The sequence below is a fragment of the Salmo trutta genome, chromosome 26 (assembly GCF_901001165.1).
Source record: "Salmo trutta chromosome 26, fSalTru1.1, whole genome shotgun sequence".
Taxonomy (NCBI): Eukaryota; Metazoa; Chordata; class Actinopteri; order Salmoniformes; family Salmonidae; genus Salmo; species Salmo trutta.
The window spans coordinates 7,437,917-7,458,464 of NC_042982.1; the positions used below are offsets into that span (position 1 = coordinate 7,437,917).

At 48.7% G+C, this 20,548-nt stretch overlaps 1 protein-coding gene across 7 annotated transcripts in view; it reads right to left on the reverse strand.

The window, feature by feature from the left end:
* The window catches only part of LOC115163007 (Down syndrome cell adhesion molecule-like protein 1 homolog), a 137,324-nt gene that overhangs the window by 96,914 nt on the left and 19,862 nt on the right, over positions 1–20,548 (reverse strand). For 6 of the 7 annotated variants that reach the window (XR_003869675.1, XM_029714571.1, XM_029714569.1 and 3 more), the window contains one exon: positions 19,497–19,643. Coding sequence is in view for 6 of the 7 variants with exons in the window: in XM_029714571.1 (XP_029570431.1) it covers positions 19,497–19,643 (147 nt within the window). In the remaining variant the exon portion in view is untranslated. Of the gene's footprint in view, positions 1–19,496; positions 19,644–19,858; positions 20,123–20,548 lie in introns of those variants that run through there. The other variant, XM_029714572.1, reaches the window with a different exon arrangement.

Below are 20,548 nucleotides of genomic sequence, written 5' to 3' on the forward strand. Positions count from 1 at the left end.
AACGTCAGTAAGAGACAGGAGATGCCATTGCCTGGGCTCTGTTAAACTCTGGGTGTGGAATACACATGAACAGTCTATAAAAATAAGTTGGTGCTAACACACTCAGAGGAAGGGAAAGTGCGAGTAAGGGAAAAGAGGCAAGTCAGGGGAGATAGAAAGGGAAATGAAAGTGTGGCAACAGCTAAAATGAATAAAAAAAGACAGTGGAATACTGATTCGGAACAGAAGGGGTTCGGTTGGACCTGAAAAGCTCTTGAGAGGAGGAACATCAAGCAAAGCAAATAAAGAGCCTCGGGAGAGAGAACGAGAGAGAACGAGAGAGACAGACAGAGAGAGACAGACAGAGAGAGAAGGAGAGAGCAAAATGATGTAGTTACATTCTCGTCTCCATTTTTAATGCGGTCTGCAAACAAAGCTGTTGTCAAACGTGCTTTTCCGTAGTACAGACCTCACACTCTCTCCTGTGTTATTGATCTTCTGTGTTTGTGTGTGTGTGTGTGTGTGTGTGTGTGTGTGTGTGTGTGTGTGTGTGTGTGTGTGTGTGTGTGTGTGTATGTATGCATGCTGGGCTTTTGTGGAGATGTCCAGATTAAAGGCTTGTGGGACTCCTCAGACACTATATATTCCAGCGAGGCCATTGATTAGCTATTAATGAAACATGGAGAAGCCATCCCTCTCAACAGTAGTCAATCAGGGCACACATACACACACGCACCTCTGTCTCCTCCCTCCGGCCTCTATTTTTCTTTCTCTCGTTCTTTCTCTCCCTCTGTCTCTTTCTGTCCTGTCATTGTCTGCTGCGTGTCAAGGCTCTTTCGGCTGTCTCCATTCGCTCTTTGATTAGCTGTGATCTATCAGCCTGATAAAGGGATGGAGGGAGGGGATCTGCTGGCTGATGCATAGGACGATGGGCAGCTGGATAGACCCTGTGTGCCCTGGCCCAAAAACAGAGAGAGAGACAGAGAGACAGAGAGAGAGACAGAGAGAGAGACAGAGAGAGAGACAGAGAGAGAGAGACAGAGAGAGAGAGACAGAGAGAGAGAGACAGAGAGAGAGAGACAGAGACAGAGAGAGAGAGAGACAGAGAGAGAGACAGAGAGAGAGACAGAGAGAGAGAGAGAGAGAGAGAGACAGACACAGACACAGAGAGAGAGAGAGAGATTTACAGCAAGTGGGAACAATGCCACCTCTTAATTTCTCATTCTGACATTCGCTTTCCTTCTCGCTCCCCATCTAGTTGCTCCAGCTCTCACCGCTCCTTTCTACTCTCTCCAATTTCCTCTCCTCCATTCTCCCCCAGCGTCCTCCCGCTCTCTGGTGTACACATTCTCAGGCCATGGCTCATTAGCCTGGGACTGCCATGTTGCCATATGTCCCTCACAGCGCCCATCCCCCTCTACCAACACCGCTAGTCAGACACAAGGACGCGATGATTTACCCTCCTCACACCAACGTGGCAACGGCCATCGACTGCACTATGGCCCTCACTAGAAGAGATCTTTGGAAGGGACATGCTAAAGGGTGCGTGTGGTTTTGTACGTGTGTGTTTGAGTGCGTGTCTGGTTTGGTCATATTTTGCACAGTTCAATGGTTTAAAATCGAGTTCCTGGGGTGGACTCCATTTGTGATTACTATATGATGGATACACGCGTGCACAAAGACTATTTTGCTCCAGGCCGCTATGACACACCCTGCCAGTCTTTCTGAGTGCCGCTGCTGTCAGACAGCATTAGTCCCTATAGCAGTGTCATTTCAATAACTAGCAGAACACATCCATTGGATACCTCATTATCTACAACATCTCCACTTACTCACACGTTCTCCATCATCACCAACACACACCCCGGATTTGGTGACAGCCCCCGGGAATGACGTCCATCCTCATCGTCATGCCAACGTGGCGCATCATCAGCACCACGGATCTCGTTATCAGAGGCGGAATCATGGTTTCATTTGTTAATTAGCTCTTTGGGCTGGGTTAACATGGCTATGCTACAATGTCACGGAACAGTCATACTGTTGGAGAATGAAACCCAATTAGACAGGCTTTCGTAGAGGGAGGGAGTGATCGGGCTCTGACTGGGTACGAGGACTGGAAATGTCCCCAAAATATGCAGGGATGTATTTACGAACATGCATGCACACAGTGCACACAAAGACGAAGGTGTCTGACACAACATATACCCCCCCTCCTCCACACACACACACAGTGGCTGTGGAGGTTAATGCATAACTAACTAGGAGAGAGGAATAGGAGCCATCTTCTCTGAGTAAGGCCAAATGAATCCGCCGAAGCACTATGCAAATGTTCCCCCAGCTAACGAGGCTGCCTGCATGATTGGAGTGCCATTGAAATTCTCCTCGTGCACAGCCCTCCCTCCCTCCCTCCCTCCCTGTAGCACATCTCTCTCTATCAGTTAATCTGCATCTCTCTATGCGCAATTGTCATTATCCATCCATCTACCCAGCCATCCATCCATCCATCCAGTCATCCATCCAGTCATCCATCCATACATCAAAACAAGTAGGAATCAAATCATTGTGATATACTGTAAAACTTAAATGATATAATGCCATCGTTGCCATGGTGCCACCAAAAAGAAAAAAAACAACATCAAATTGAAGCTAGCAGTGAACAAATTCGGAGAGCTTAGTTGGGCGAGGCAACAGCCAGGCTTTTCGGAACTGATCCAAAACCCGGGAGAGAAAGTCAAAAAAGTCAAACTTCAATGTTTGTCTGAGGTGCAAGGTGTGTGGGGGGGGGGAGGAGAAAAAAACCTGTGTGGAAACTAACGAAGGAAATCAATTCCTGGCTCAAATAGTAGCCTGTCTCTAGTAAGCGCCGGATGTGTTCACTGATCTGGGAGATTAATTGAAGTTGTACGGGTATACATACAGAATCAAAGCCTATCATCATAGTAGGGTGCCCGGGTTCTGTTCTGTCGGTGGACTGCGGTGAATGCCTCTGTGTCTTAGTCCCCCGTCTCCTGCCAATGCCCCCCCCCCCCGTCCCCCGTCAAACAGAGCGCGCTCAGAGTCGCTCTGCACCTGCTCTCTCTGTAAAACACCCAAACACGAGTGCTGAATAAATAATCTAGCACAACATGTATCGCCGCCTTGTCGCCACACACACACACACACACACACACACACACACACACACACACAGACACGCTCCGCGCCCCATAAACACGCCTCAATAAATAAACACCACCCATTTCCTTTCTACAACTCCCCCCCTCCCTCCTACCAACCACTAGGTAGGTACAAACTACTCCCCCCAACACAAATACACCCCCCACCCCAGCCCCCCTCTGTAATAGTGAGACAGACAAGAAGCAGAGATGCATCTTTAATGGGGAGAGAGAGGCAGAGCGCCATGCCCTCCTCTTGCTCCCTGGGAGCCCGGCGACATCAGGATTTCAAAGTGTGCACCTCCCTCTAAGTCCATCTGTCGCTCTTCCTCCCGAGAATTTTATCCCTCTCTTTGCCCATCTTCCTGTCTGCATAATTTAGGATCCCCTGCACTCGGACACTTAATCTCTCTCTTCTGTCTATCCCTCACTTTTTCTCTCATCTTTGGTGGAGTTATGTTATTGTCACCCCACTGTCCCCTTACCTTTCCCACTAAGTGCCCTGAAATGGATGGATGAAAGTGGGAGAGAAATAAAGAGTGGGGACAAGAGAGAAAGATTGGGAGTGGAAGAGTGAGAGAGAGAAGAGAGAGGGAGGGAGGGAGAGAGTAGAGAGGCCCTTGCAGAGTGGTCACAAAATGGAGACTGGGGCAAAAGCAGGAGGAGAAGAGAAGAGAGAGCGCAGATAGATGATTAAACAAGCTCAGCCAGAATGCAAATACAGACATTATTATCTACCCCCTCATCTCAGGTACATAGATTGGGAGTTGGTGCTTCTCTGTGCGTGTGTGTGTGTGACCGCAAGTGTGGTCCCTTTGTAAGAATAGAGGACAAGTCTGGACATGACTGGGCTGTCTACCCCCCACAAAGGGCACATTATTATATCAACTGTCACCAAGCCTACACCTCATCAACTTCATATCGAGCGAGGGAGAAAGACTGTGTGTGTGCGTGCGTGGGTGGGTATGTGTGTGTTCTGTCTCTCTTATTCTTCTGGAATGCGTTTGTGTCGGGTCAACATATATTAATAGGTCTATATGTTTTCTCTGCTGATGTATCTTCTCGTTTTGTTTGCTGTTGAAAGAGTGCATGCATGTCTGTTTTTCTTACTAAGTGTGTGTGTGTGTGTGTGTGTGTGTGTGTGTGTGTGTGTGTGTGTGTGGCAGTGCAGAGTCGTGGTGATGCTATAATAAAAATCACGCAGCGATGCATCCTCACACCTTCCTCATTGCGAGCGATGTTTTGCACCCGTTGCCATGGTGACAAGATAAAACTCACACCGTTTTAAGCTCTGAGTGGAGGAGGATGAGACGGATACTAACATAATGACACACACACACACACACACACACACACACACACACCGAAAGTAAAGTACATCCTCTTTCAGTTTCTTAACTGACAACCAAACAAATGCAAATTCCCTAACTGACAGCCACACTAGTAGTCAAAGAGAAGAGGTAGAGAGAGGGGCGAAGAAACCCGTGCCACTGATCCACCAAACAAAGCCAATCTTTGTCCCTCTCTCCTCTCCCTCCTCTCCTCTCCCCTCCTCCCTTCCTGTCCCTGTCTCTCCAGCTCTCCCCACTGCAAACACATTTGGCTGTCAAATAGTGACACAACACACACGCAGGGTCACATCATAGTGAGCCCAGCTGTCACGAAACACACCCCTGCCTCTTCATCAAATAAAATCCAAGCCCAGCTTTATCGACGTCTGGGATGACAAGCGCTGGCCATGTCATACTGTATGTCATGTCAATGAGACAATGTATACTGGTCTTATTGCTCAAATGAAATAGCAAACCAACAGAGCGCTACTTCATAAATTGACAAAGTTATACAGTATGCGATAGAAAGCTGATGGATAGATATGCTTTGTGTGTGTGTACGTGTGTGTGTGTGTGTGTGTGTGTGTGTGTGTGTGTTTGGTGGGTGAGGGGATAGGGTCACCTACATACTATATTTCACTCAAATGAATTGCATATGCTATCTAAGGACTTCTGTTTAATTGGCACTCCAAAGTATAGATAACTGGTATGACAGTGGGTATGAGAGTGTTTGTTTGTGTCTGTTGGGAGGGAGGTGCTGTCATACACTGCCCGCTCTGTACCAGGGAGAATGTGTAGAGAGCGACAGAGACAGAGCGAGAGAGCGAGAGAGACAGAGACAGAGCGAGAGAGACAGAGACAGAGCGAGAGAGACAGAGACAGAGACAGAGCGAGAGAGACAGAGACAGAGACAGAGACAGAGACAGAGACAGAGACAGAGACAGAGACAGAGACAGAGACAGAGACAGAGACAGAGACAGAGACAGAGACAGAGACAGCGAGAGAGCAGAGCCAGAGAGCCAGAGAGCCAGAGAGCCAGAGAGCCAGAGAGCCAGAGAGCCAGAGAGCCAGAGAGCCAGAGAGCCAGAGAGCCAGAGAGCGCGAGAGCCAGAGAGCCAGAGAGCCAGAGAGCGCGAGAGCCAGAGAGCCAGAGAGCCAGAGAGCGCGAGAGCCAGAGAGCCAGAGAGCCAGAGAGCGCGAGAGCCAGAGAGCCAGAGAGCCAGAGAGCGCGAGAGCCAGAGAGCCAGAGAGCGCGAGAGCCAGAGAGCGCGAGAGCCAGAGAGCCAGAGAGCGCGAGAGCCAGAGAGCCAGAGAGCCAGAGAGCCAGAGAGCCAGAGAGCCAGAGAGCGCGAGACAGAGCGCGAGACAGAGCGCGAGACAGAGCGCGAGACAGAGCGCGAGACAGAGCGCGAGACAGAGCGCGAGACAGAGCGCGAGACAGAGCGCGAGACAGAGCGCGAGACAGAGCGCGAGACAGAGCGCGAGACAGAGCGCGAGACAGAGCGCGAGACAGAGCGCGAGACAGAGCGCGAGACAGAGCGCGAGACAGAGCGCGAGACAGAGCGCGAGACAGAGCGCGAGACAGAGCGCGAGACAGAGCGCGAGACAGAGCGCGAGACAGAGCGCGAGACAGAGCGCGAGACAGAGCGCGAGACAGAGCGCGAGACAGAGCGCGAGACAGAGCGCGAGACAGAGCGCGAGACAGAGCGCGAGACAGAGCGCGAGACAGAGCGCGAGACAGAGCGCGAGACAGAGCGCGAGACAGAGCGCGAGACAGAGCGCGAGACAGAGCGCGAGACAGAGCGCGAGACAGAGCGCGAGACAGAGCGCGAGACAGAGCGCGAGACAGAGCGCGAGACAGAGCGCGAGACAGAGCGCGAGACAGAGCGCGAGACAGAGCGCGAGACAGAGCGCGAGACAGAGCGCGAGACAGAGCGCGAGACAGAGCGCGAGACAGAGCGCGAGACAGAGCGCGAGACAGAGCGCGAGACAGAGCGCGAGACAGAGCGCGAGACAGAGCGCGAGACAGAGCGCGAGACAGAGCGCGAGACAGAGCGCGAGACAGAGCGCGAGACAGAGCGCGAGACAGAGCGCGAGACAGAGCGCGAGACAGAGCGAGAGCGAGAGACAGAGCGAGAGCGAGAGACAGAGCCAGAGAGACAGAGCCAGAGAGACAGAGCCAGAGAGACAGAGCCAGAGAGACAGAGCCAGAGAGACAGAGCCAGAGAGACAGAGCCAGAGAGACAGAGCCAGAGAGACAGAGCCAGAGAGACAGAGCCAGAGAGACAGAGCCAGAGAGACAGAGCCAGAGAGACAGAGCCAGAGAGACAGAGCCAGAGAGACAGAGCCAGAGAGACAGAGCCAGAGAGACAGAGCCAGAGAGACAGAGAGCCAGAGAGCCAGAGAGCCAGAGAGCCAGAGAGCCAGAGAGCCAGAGAGCCAGAGAGCCAGAGAGCCAGAGAGCCAGAGAGCCAGAGAGCCAGAGAGCCAGAGAGACAGAGCCAGAGAGACAGAGCCAGAGAGACAGAGCCAGAGAGACAGAGCCAGAGAGACAGAGCGAGAGAGACAGAGCGAGAGAGAGAGAGAGAGACAGAGCGAGAGAGAGAGAGAGACAGAGCGAGAGAGAGAGAGACAGAGCGAGAGAGAGAGAGACAGAGAGAGAGCGAGAGCGAGAGAGACAGAGCGAGAGCGAGAGCGAGACAGAGCGAGAGCGAGACAGAGCGAGAGCGAGAGACAGAGCGAGAGCGAGAGACAGAGCGAGACAGAGCGAGAGCGAGACAGAGCGAGAGCGAGACAGAGCGAGAGCGAGACAGAGCGAGAGCGAGACCGAGAGAGAGACAGAGCGAGAGAGAGAGACAGAGCGAGAGAGAGAGACAGAGCGAGAGAGAGAGACAGAGCGAGAGAGAGAGACAGAGCGAGAGAGAGAGACAGAGCGAGAGAGAGAGACAGAGCGAGAGAGAGAGACAGAGCGAGAGAGAGAGACAGAGCGAGAGAGAGAGACAGAGCGAGAGAGAGAGACAGAGCGAGAGAGAGAGACAGAGCGAGAGAGAGAGACACAGAGCGAGAGAGCGAGAGAGAGACACAGAGCGAGAGAGCGAGAGAGAGACACAGAGCGAGAGAGCGAGACAGAGACACAGAGCGAGAGAGCGAGACAGAGAGAGAGCGAGACAGCGAGAGAGCGAGAGAGCGCGAGAGAGCGCGAGAGAGCGCGAGAGAGCGCGAGAGAGAGACAGAGCGAGACAGAGCGAGACAGAGCGAGAGAGAGAGACAGAGCGAGAGAGAGAGACAGAGCGAGAGAGAGAGACAGAGCGAGAGAGAGAGACAGAGCGAGAGAGAGAGACAGAGCGAGAGAGAGAGACAGAGCGAGAGAGAGAGACAGAGCGAGAGAGAGAGACAGAGACAGAGCGAGAGACAGAGACAGAGCGAGAGAGAGAGACAGAGCGAGAGAGCGAGAGAGCGAGAGAGCGAGAGAGCGAGAGAGCGAGAGACAGCGAGAGACAGCGAGAGACAGCGAGAGACAGCGAGAGACAGCGAGAGACAGCGAGAGAGCGCGAGAGAGCGCGAGAGAGCGCGAGAGAGCGCGAGAGAGCGCGAGAGAGCGAGAGACAGCGAGAGACAGCGAGAGACAGCGAGAGAGCGCGAGAGAGCGAGAGAGAGCGAGAGAGAGCGAGAGAGAGCGAGAGAGAGCGAGAGAGAGCGAGAGAGAGCGACAGAGCGAGAGAGAGCGACAGAGCGAGAGAGAGAGAGAGAGACAGAGCGAGAGACAGAGCGAGACAGAGCGAGAGACAGAGCGAGACAGAGCGAGAGAGAGAGACAGAGCGAGAGAGCGAGAGAGCGAGAGAGCGAGAGAGCGAGAGAGCGAGAGAGCGAGAGAGCGAGAGAGCGAGAGAGCGAGAGAGCGAGAGAGCGAGACAGAGCGAGAGAGAGAGACAGAGCGAGAGACAGAGCGAGAGACAGAGCGAGAGACAGAGCGAGAGAGAGAGACAGAGCGAGAGAGAGAGACAGAGCGAGAGAGAGAGACAGAGCGAGAGAGAGAGACAGAGCGAGAGAGAGAGACAGAGCGAGAGAGAGAGACGAGCGAGAGAGAGAGACAGAGCGAGAGAGAGAGACAGAGCGAGAGAGAGAGACAGAGCGAGAGAGAGAGACAGAGCGAGAGAGAGAGACAGAGCGAGAGAGAGAGACAGAGCGAGAGAGAGAGACAGAGCGAGAGAGAGAGACAGAGCGAGAGAGAGAGACAGAGCGAGAGAGAGACAGAGCGAGAGAGAGAGACAGAGCGAGAGAGAGACAGAGCGAGACAGAGAGACAGAGCGAGAGAGAGAGACAGAGCGAGAGAGAGAGACAGAGCGAGAGAGAGAGACAGAGCGAGAGAGAGAGACAGAGCGAGAGAGAGAGACAGAGCGAGAGAGAGAGACAGAGCGAGAGAGAGAGACAGAGCGAGAGAGAGAGACAGAGCGAGAGAGCGAGACAGAGCGAGAGAGCGAGACAGAGCGAGAGAGCGAGACAGAGCGAGAGAGCGAGACAGAGCGAGAGAGCGAGACAGAGCGAGAGAGCGAGACAGAGCGAGAGAGCGAGAGAGAGAGACAGAGCGAGAGAGAGAGACAGAGCGAGAGAGAGAGACAGAGCGAGAGAGAGAGACAGAGCGAGAGAGAGAGACAGAGCGAGAGAGAGAGACAGAGCGAGAGAGAGAGACAGAGCGAGAGAGAGACAGAGCGAGACAGAGAGACAGAGCGAGACAGAGAGACAGAGCGAGACAGAGAGACAGAGCGAGACAGAGAGACAGAGCGAGAGAGAGAGAGAGACAGAGCGAGACAGAGCGAGAGGGAGAGACAGAGCGAGAGAGAGAGACAGAGCGAGAGAGAGAGACAGAGCGAGAGAGAGAGACAGAGCGAGAGACAGAGCGAGAGAGAGACAGAGCGAGAGAGAGACAGAGCGAGAGAGAGACAGAGCGAGAGAGAGACAGAGCGAGAGAGAGAGACAGAGCGAGACAGAGAGAGACAGAGCGAGACAGAGAGACAGAGCGAGAGAGAGAGACAGAGCGAGAGAGAGAGACAGAGCGAGAGAGAGAGACAGAGCGAGAGAGAGAGACAGAGCGAGAGACAGAGCGAGAGAGAGAGACAGAGCGAGAGACAGAGCGAGAGACAGAGCGAGAGCGAGACAGAGAGAGACAGCGCGAGAGAGCGAGACAGCGCGAGAGAGCGAGACAGCGCGAGAGAGCGAGACAGCGCGAGAGAGCGAGACAGCGCGAGAGAGCGAGACAGCGCGAGAGAGCGAGACAGCGCGAGAGAGCGAGACAGCGCGAGAGAGCGAGACAGCGCGAGAGAGCGAGACAGCGCGAGAGAGCGAGACAGCGCGAGAGAGCGAGACAGCGCGAGACAGCGCGAGAGAGCGCGAGAGAGCGCGAGAGAGCGCGAGAGAGCGCGAGAGAGCGCGAGAGAGCGCGAGAGAGCGCGAGAGAGCGCGAGAGAGCGCGAGAGAGCGCGAGAGAGCGCGAGAGAGCGCGAGAGAGCGCGAGAGAGCGCGAGAGAGCGAGAGAGAGCGAGAGAGAGCGAGAGAGAGCGCGAGAGAGCGCGAGAGAGCGAGAGAGAGCGAGAGAGAGCGAGAGAGAGCGAGAGAGAGCGAGAGAGAGCGAGAGAGAGCGAGAGAGAGCGAGAGAGAGCGCGAGAGAGCGCGAGAGAGCGCGAGAGAGCGCGAGAGAGCGCGAGAGAGCGCGAGAGCGCGAGAGCGCGAGAGCGCGAGAGCGCGAGAGCGCGAGAGCGCGAGAGCGCGAGAGAGCGAGAGAGCGAGACAGAGCGCGAGACAGAGCGCGAGACAGAGCGCGAGACAGAGCGCGAGACAGAGCGCGAGACAGAGCGCGAGACAGAGCGCGAGACAGAGCGCGAGACAGAGCGCGAGACAGAGCGCGAGACAGAGCGCGAGACAGAGCGCGAGACAGAGCGCGAGACAGAGCGCGAGACAGAGCGCGAGACAGAGCGCGAGACAGAGCGCGAGACAGAGCGCGAGACAGAGCGCGAGACAGAGCGCGAGACAGAGCGCGAGACAGAGCGCGAGACAGAGCGCGAGACAGAGCGCGAGACAGAGCGCGAGACAGAGCGCGAGACAGAGCGCGAGAGAGAGCGCGAGAGAGAGCGCGAGAGAGAGCGCGAGAGAGAGCGCGAGAGAGAGCGCGAGAGAGAGAGCGCGAGAGAGAGCGCGAGAGAGAGCGCGAGAGAGAGCGCGAGAGAGAGCGCGAGAGAGAGCGCGAGAGAGAGCGCGAGAGAGAGCGCGAGAGAGAGCGCGAGAGAGAGCGCGAGAGAGAGCGCGAGAGAGAGCGCGAGAGAGAGCGCGAGAGAGAGCGCGAGAGAGAGCGAGAGAGAGCGCGAGAGAGAGACAGAGCGCGAGAGAGAGACAGAGCGCGAGAGAGAGACAGAGCGCGAGAGAGAGACAGAGCGCGAGAGAGAGACAGAGCGCGAGAGAGAGACAGAGCGCGAGAGAGAGACAGAGCGCGAGAGAGAGACAGAGCGCGAGAGAGAGACAGAGCGCGAGAGAGAGACAGAGCGCGAGAGAGAGACAGAGCGCGAGAGAGAGACAGAGCGCGAGAGAGCGACAGAGAGAGAGAGCGACAGAGAGAGAGAGCGACAGAGAGAGAGAGCGACAGAGAGAGAGAGACAGAGACAGAGACAGAGACAGAGACAGAGACAGAGACAGAGACAGAGACAGAGACAGAGACAGAGACAGAGACAGAGACAGAGACAGAGACAGAGACAGAGACAGAGACAGAGACAGAGACAGAGACAGAGACAGAGAGAGAGAGGCACGAAGACCGAAGCCCCCTGCTGTAGCCCAACTAAATCACATAAGGTTCTGCTGAACATACTCAGCTCAAAAGTTACGTGGTGATATTTTCATTCATTCTGTCTTTGTAAGTAGCAGAACCATCTTAGAAAATACAAATGATTATCCTTATGAGTTCATTTAAGATAAGTAACTGGAACATACGCCTCCATTTCATTCTGCATTTGGTAACAAAACCACAGACTTTAATTCTATACAGTGTAAATAATATTGATATTGCAATCTTTCATGAGACACTGTGTCATACAGACACGTCTATCCACTGTCCTACAGGCTATAGAGAATTAGTTGTGTCCTCCCTGAAGAATGGCAGGAACTCAAGAGGTATTTTGATGTATACTGATAACAGTTAATAATTCCATCCCAAACACTTTATCTATCTGCAATCTTCATACCACCAACAGAATCCACTCATTTCAAGGAGGATTGTTTTACAAACGTACAAAAGGAAGCCTACCACTTCCTGTCAAAGGGTTCTGTTCTGATATGTGGGGAATTAAAATGCCAGAACGGGAAAATAAATTGATTACGTTGATATTCAAGGGAACGCTGACATATTTGGAAACACCCAACTTTTCTCCACATTAAGTAGGCCTACAACAAACAGAAACAACACTCTGGTGTATGTAAAACAAAAATACAAAAAATAAACAAGTGGGAAACATGTGGTGCATCTCTGTAAAAGCTTTAGTCTCTATATAGTGAATGGCAGGACTAGGGGTGATTCTCTAGGGAGATTGACACTCTATACAGCCTTAGGATGTAGTGCGGAGGACTACGCCATCACAGACATATCCCCTAAATCAATCCATGCCTTTCTAGTCAAGCAACAACTCACTTCATCTGACCACACCCAAACGGTGCTGTACCTACAAGGGTCTGACAAACCATCAGCAAACCCCCTACCCGTAGGAAAAAACTATATTCACTGAAACCAAACATTAAACATGGACTGAAAACTATACGGAGGAATTCAAACCGAACACGGATAGTACAAAGTGTTGCCATGTTAAACAGTTTCCATACCACTTCTTTACAACCTAACCCAGAGGGAAGGGGTCAATCTAGAAACCAAATACATCAACAATGTATCTGAAATATTGGACTCAATTTAGGACAAAAAATAAAACAATAAAACAAAGAAAAATTTTGACAAAGAATGTATTCTCTCCAGAAAAGTTGTACGAACGCTCTACAACAAAAACAGCCAACCAATGAGGAGTTGAGCTTTAACTATTCATATACAATGAAAGCATACAAACAACTCCTGCGCTACAAAAAAAAAGAAAAGCAAATGGAAATAAAACATAATCAAATTGCAGAGGCCATTGATCAAAATTAATTCTGGGAATTATACAGCAACAACAAAAAACTCTAACTTATTGCAAATTAAATACAGGAATATCTTATTTACAGGAGTATTCACATCACCTCTGAGTCAATACTTTGTAGAAGCCGATTGGTGGCGATTACAGCCGTGAGTGTTTATAAGTCAGTCTTTAAGATCATGGCACACCTGGATTGTACAATATTTGCATATAATTATTTTTTAAATTCTTCAAGCTCCGTCAAGTTGATTGTTGATCATTGCTAGACAGCCATTTTCAAGTCTTGCCATAGATCTTCAAACTGGTTTCAGTCAAAACTGTAACTAGGCCACTCAGGAACATTCAATGTCGTCTTGGTAAGCAACTTCAGTGTAGATTTGGCCTTGTGTTTTAGGTTATTGTCCTGCTGTAAGACAAATGTCTCCCAGTAACTGATGGAAAGCAGACAGGATTTCCGCTATGATTTTTCCTGTGCTTATAGCTGTGTTCTGTTTCTTTTAATCCCAAAAAACAATGACAAGCATACCCATAACATGATGCAGCCACCACCATGCTTAAAAATATGAAGAGTGGTACTCATTGATGTGTTGTGTTGTACTTCCCCCAAACATAACTCTTTGTATTCAGGACAAAATTGCATTTCTTTGCCACATTTCTTTTGCAGTATTACTTAAGTGCCTAGTTGCAAACAGGATGCATGCGTTAAAATAAGTCTATTCTGTACAAGCTTCCTTCTTTTCACTTTGTCATTTAGGTTAGTATTGTGGAGTAACTACAATGTTGTCGATCCATTCTCAGTTCTCTCATATCACAACCATTATCTCTAACTGTTTTCCCCAAGCGGTTTCCTTCCTTTCGGCAAGTGATTTGGAAGGATGCCTTGTATGTTGTTGTAGTGACTGGGTGTATTGATACACCATCCAAAGTGTAATTAATAACTTCACCATCCTCAAAGGGATATTCAGCATCTTCTTTTTATTTTTGTACACTTCTACCAAACAGTGTTCTTCTTTGCGAGGCATTGGAAAAACCTTTTGTGGTTGAATCTTAGCTTGAATTTCATTACTCGATTGAGGAACCTTACAGATAATTGTGTATGTGGGGTACAGAGATGGGGTAGTCATTCAAAAATCTTTTTAATTAATCACTATTATTATTGCACACAGAGTGAGTCTACGCAATGTATTACGTGATTTGTGAGGCACCATTTTACTCCTGAACTTTTTTAGGCTTGTCATATCAAAGGGGTTGAATACTTATTCATTTATAAAAAATAAAAAATAAAAAAAATCAGCTTTTCAATTTGAATTAATTTGTCAATGTCTAAAAACAAAATTCCACCTTGAAATGATGGGTTATTGTGTGTAAGCCAGTGACACAAAATCTCATTTGAATCCATTTTAAATACAGGCTGTAACACAGCAGAATGTGGACATAGTCAAGGGGTGTGAATACTTTCTGAAGGCACTGTATATGACACACAGATTTGGTAGTGCCTGTGGTATGCTGACAACTTAGTTGTGTTGTCACCCACTGAACAAAGATTACAATAGAGCCTAACCCTTGTAGAGCAGTACCGCCAAAGATCGGCACTAACAGTAAACTTAGAAAATACTTCAATCGTGATCTTTCAGAAGTAAGTCAGATCCCAGTGAAACAGTTACCAGTTTACCTACAGTGGAACTACCCTAAAGCACAGTAGCAGCTATAATTACTGAGGCCTGGAGATAAGCTCATAAGGGAGCTTCAGCCTGGCTAAAAAGGCCCTTAGTGAAAAAAAACAGAAAAGCATTCTATGATATTAAATACAAATTCAGCAAAACAAATACCATTCTAAAAATGTGGTTAAAATTGTCAATTTCATTCTGACCCCAGTAATACTGTACGGTAGCGAAGTATGGGGACCCACCCATCTCTCATCTTAACTTCAGCAAATGGGAAAAAAGCCCAATCTAGAAATTTCAGTTCAAATTTTCTAAAGTGTTTTCGGTGTCCACCGAAATACACAAAAGAAGGCCTGCAGGTCAGAACTGTGATTGTTCCCTCTGCACATTCAAGTGCAGAAAATATCATTTAAATTCTGTCAGCAACATACAGACTGAGAGACTTGAGTCTAGGAATTGAAAGAAGACACCTTAAATCTTGGCTTCTAAAAGATCTGAGAATATGTAGGTATTGTGATTTACAGGAAGTACAAACTGAGATTCACTTCCTGTGTTCCTTCCCAAAATATGACAACATAAGGGAAACATATTTCCCAGATTTTGAAAAATAGATACCAAACTTTAGACAGATTCCTGACGTACATAAACTCCCCATTCTGCAGCAGTCAACTAAGCTGGCAGCTAAGGAGCAGCAGTCAACTAAGCTGGCAGCTAAATTTGTCACCATGTGCCACAACCAGAGAGAAATGAGACAGACTTTGCGGTTGTTAGTGTTTTGTTTCATTGTGTTATGTTTTTGTTCTTTTTTGATTTGATAAATTATTGAATAATTTTTTATAATTTAATTCATGTAAATACTTACAACACCTCATGTATACACTAAATACACATGAAATTATACATAAAATAACGTCATACACTAATACACACTCCTACATATACACACACACCCATACAAAACCATGTGCACAAATCAGAGTGTTTGTGTGTGTGCTTGCATGCGTGTGTACACACTCACTCACACACACACACACACACACACACTAATGACACCTGCAAGCACGTCTGCATTCCATAGATGATCTCATTGTATCTCATTGTGCCTAATCAATGTTGATACATGCATGCACTGCATAGTCTCATTGTACTGATATACACTGAGTGCACAAAACATTAGGAACATTTCCAGGACACAGACTGACCAAGTAAATTCAGGTGAAAGCTATGATCCTTTATTGATGTCACCTGTTAAATTCGCTTCAATAAGAGTAGATGAAGGGGAGGAGACGGGTTAAAGAAGGATTTTTAAGCCTTGAGGCAATTGAGACATGGATTGTGTATGTGTGACATGCAGAGGGTGAATGGGCAAGACTAAAGATTTAAGTGCCTTTGAAGGGGGTATGGTAGTACAGTAGGTGCCAGGCGCACCGGTTTGAGTGTGTCAAGAACTGCAACGCTACTGGGTTCTTCATGCTCAACAGTTTCCCATGTGTGTCAAGAATGGTCCGCCACCCAAAGGACTTCCAGCCAACTTGATGCAACTGTAAGAAGTATTGGAATTAACATGGGCCAGCATCCCTGTGGAACGCTTTCGACACCTTGAATAGCCCATGCCCTGACGAATTTACTCTAGGCTCATTCTGTGGGCAAAGGGGGGGGGGGGGTGCAACTCAATATTAGAAAGGTGTCCCTAATATATTTATTTTGTTTACTTAACAAAGCAAAATGCTTTTTAGATGACGACATTAATATTACGATTTTGATTTTTTTTTTATATACATGTCATGTAATATTTACATATCACTTGTAATATACTGCTCAAAAAAATAAAGGGAACACTTAAACAACACAATGTAACTCCAAGTCAATCACACTTCTGTGAAATCAAACTGTCCACTTAGGAAGCAACACTGATTGACAATACATTTCACATGCTGTTGTGCAAATGGAATAGACAACAGGTGGAAATTATAGGCAATAAGCAAGACACCCCCAATAAAGGAGTTGTTCTGCAGGTGGAGACCACAGACCACTTCTCAGTTCCTATGCTTCCTGGCTGATGTTTTGGTCACTTTTGATTGCTGGCGGTGCTTTCACTCTAGTGGTAGCATGAAACGGAGTCTACAACCCACACAAGTGGCTCAGGTAGTGCAGCTCATCCAGTGTGGTGTGGCATTTCTTTGGGGGGCCACACAGCCCTCCATGTGCTCGCCAGAGGTAGCCTGACTGCCATTAGGTACCGAGATGAGATCCTCAGACCCCTTGTGAGACCATATGCTGGTGCGGTTGGCCCTGGGTTCCTCCTAATGCAAGACAATGCTAGACCTCATGTGGCTGGAGTGTGTCAGCAGTTCCTGCAAGACGAAGGCATTGATGCTATGGACTGGCCCGCCCGTTCCCCATACCTGAATCCAATTGAGCACATCTGGGACATCATGTCTCGCTCCATCCACCAACGCCACGTTGCACCACAGACTGTCCAGGAGTTGGCGGATGCTTTAGTACAGGTCTGGGAGGAGATCCCTCAGGAGACCATCCACCACCTCATCAGGAGCATGCCCAGGCGTTGTAGGGAGGTCATACAGGCACGTGGAGGCCACACACACTACTGAGCCTCATTTCGACTTGTTTTAAGGACATTACATCAAAGTTGGATCAGCCTGTAGTGTGGTTTTCCACTTTAATTTTGAGTGTGACTCCAAATCCAGACCTACATGGGTTGATAAATTGGATTTCCATTGATTATTTGTGTGTGATTTTGTTGTCAGCACATTCAACTATGTAAAGAAAAAAGTATTTAATAAGATTATTTCTTTCATTCAGATCTAGGATGTGTTGTTTAAGTGTTCCCTTTATTTTTTTGAGCAGTGTATATACATATAATGGCCCCTTTCTCTAATGTACTGTTATACCTTTTTGTTTTATGTGTAATGTGAGTGTTGGGACCCCAGGAAGAGTAAGCGCTGCCAAGGCAATGGGGATCCCTAATAAATACAAATAACCATCACTACTTTTAACATTATTATTATTGTTAGCCTTTTTTTTTTTTTTTACTGTTATTGTTGATGTCATTGTCTCACTTTGTGTTAGCAACAGTGGCTTTGTCATTCATGCTCATAAAGCTTGTCTGAAAGAGAGATATAGCGCGAGAGAGAGAGCGCGCGAGAGAACCACCATATCCTATCAGCTTTATCCAATTACCTATAATAGTAGTGAAAGACTTCAGAATGGGGATATAGTCAGCTATGGAGGGCAGAGTTTCTATTGCCTTCCACTGCCATGCGACTCAGTCAGTTCAGCTTTGATGATCTGCCCTCCCCATGCTCAGTGGGGCAGAGAGTCACCTCGCCCTAATTCCTTGGGTGTGAAGTGAACTGGTGTTATAGTCTATTGCAGTACACCCATCTGCTAAACCAACACCAGCATGTCCCTGTTTGTGCACAAAGCCATGGTATGGAGATTTGAATCTTTAGAGGATATACAAGGCCTGGCAGCTAATACATATGTTAATGAAATACACACACATAAGCAGGCAGGAAGGCAGGCACACACACATCCATCCATCCCTCCATCCGTCACTCACACAGACCGACTGGGTCTCACCACTCGCACTGAGGTATCCGTGACAAGGGAGAGGGGAATCCGACAGCAAGCTTTATCGATTCAGTCCGGAACCCCCCCCTCGGGCCCTGTTCACACACACACAAAACGCAGCTGCACTGGATCAATGAGTGCTCCCGTGTGAAGGACAGAGCCACGCACGTACACACACACACAACAACATTGAGAGAGATGAAAGGGGAGTATCAGAAGGTGAGAGCTGGAGAGAGGGGGGCGACCTGTATCATCTGACCTGAGCGGTCTTCTCTGACACCCCTCCATTTATTACTGGACCGCAGAGCGATCTTTAACACTATAGGCATCTACACACACACACACACACACACACACATATCCACATTCTGTAACAGCATGTTAGCAGTTATAACAAAGACATGAATAGAAGCCTAGATATTTTAATATTTCAGGAAAAATGACAGCACATTCCTACAAATGTAGGACAAAGATAGTGACGTCGCCAGAATATAAAGACAGTTTGTGTGTCATGGCTGCTTTTCTTTGGTCTGAATGTGATCAATGGATAAACTGGTCCACTCCATCAATCCAATGAGTTACAATGAGGCAATGTCATTGAATTACAGCCTCTTCACACACACACGCACACACACACACGTGGGTGCGCAGGCACACACTCAGACACACACGCGCACACCCACAAGCTCACACACCCACGCAAACACACGTCAGCTCTAATGTCTGATTTATCCCTCTCACACTGCCATTAAACATGGCAATGAGTGACTAGCTACAGACAACCCCATGAGAGGCCATTTCATGAGACTCCATTTTGAATAATTTGACAATTTGGTCTAGGCAAAATGGGACATGCCACTAAAACCACAAAACAGATTAGTGCTGATAAACAGAACTCCAAACGACCTTAACAGGGGTCTGAGGGTCTAACCAGCAACATCGGAAAAAACAGGGGTGATATTAATTTAAATAAGGAGCCCAAAATCAACATTCAAAAACCATTATGCTCACACACACAACAATCCAGTTGGTGGTACAGTCCAGAGTCTGTTCGCTGGGAATTTTGATGGAATACGTTTTTATTTCCCTGTGTGAATGTGTTTGCAAGTGAATGTTCATCCCACATTCAATGTACAGAAATAACAGTTGTTTAACACTTTCATCCTTTGGGCCAAAATCTGACATGTTTGTCATGATCATTCTCATTTAATCAACCAATCAATCAGCCAATCAATTACGCAATCAGCCAATCAACTAAGCAATCCGCCAATCAACTAAGCAATCCGCCAATCAACTAAGCAATCCGCCAATCAACTAAGCAATCCGCCAATCAACTAAGCAATCCGCCAATCAACTAAGCAATCCGCCAATCAACTAAGCAATCCGCCAATCAACTAAGCAATCCGCCAATCAGTCAACAATCCCATTCACATGCATTGGTGATTGGTTGTGAAGTTTCTTTTCAAAGTGTTGGAAATAACTGTTGTACTTTTAAGATCTGGGCCAAAAATATTGCCATCTTCATGCTCATATAACCAATCAACCAACCAGCCAACCAGACAGCCCATTTTCCCCATTTTCATTCATTCAGGTCTAAATCTGAGATGCTACTACCTGGCACGATGGAGACGGTGTCTTTCTCCCAGGACACCACGCTGACGTACTCCTGCACGGCCGAGGGGATGAGGCACTTGAACACGGCCACGTTGCCCCGCATGGACCGCTGGTCTGCCACCCGAACCGTATAGGGCTCCCTGAACACTGGAGACGAGAGACAGAGGAGAGGGGTGGTTAGAGTGGAACAAAGTTGGTTATTCTGCACCAAACTGTGTTAGTCAGCTGATCTAAAGCTAAGGCATTAGTTCGGAAAGCTAACGCAAGCCTTCCGGTTAAAGATGCGGTTGCTTATCATACAAGCCACATGCAAGACATGGCCTAGCTTGTGCCCCACATTATTATTCAATGAAAACAAGGACCTCTTTTTCTGATATACAAAAGTTGACATTGTTCCTGGCCTATAATTCACCGAGAGACGCTAAGAGTAGCCCAGATGTAAACTTGGTTGGTGGACTGTTAAACAACATCAAGTCAACGTCGTTTTCGCTTTAATCCCACAGTGGAGAAACCGATTGTAAAAAGAAGTGACACCCAGTTGCGTTGAGAAGGAGCTGGTGCGAATGGCGATTACCCTTTTAAAGAAAGACCTAGGCAATTCTAAGAGACGGCGCGGAATGGCTGGGTGCGGGCAGTCACGAAAAGGGGTGCCCTTTGCACCTGACGCACAGGAACCCGGACATCGCACAGATATATATATATATATATATATACAAATGAGAAATGTCAACACTAAGTGTAGGGTGTGTATTGGATTGAAATTGGCCTACATTTTACAGCAACATGACAAGACGATAGCAGAGCTGGTGTGAATGAAATAGTATTTTAATTTCAAGCGCAATAACAGTGTAATCTCAGAAATGTATTAGCTAGACTAACACAAGAGAAAAGCATGGGCGTTTGGCATTTCAAACATGTCGATGCAAACGGGATTACAATGTAGACAAAAATCAGCTGGAAAACAACGTGGCGAGGGGATTCTGTGGCGCCGCAATCTCATCACAGCTAATTCTAGGAGGCTTCTCTCATACCAATCAGGGGAGCAATTGTTT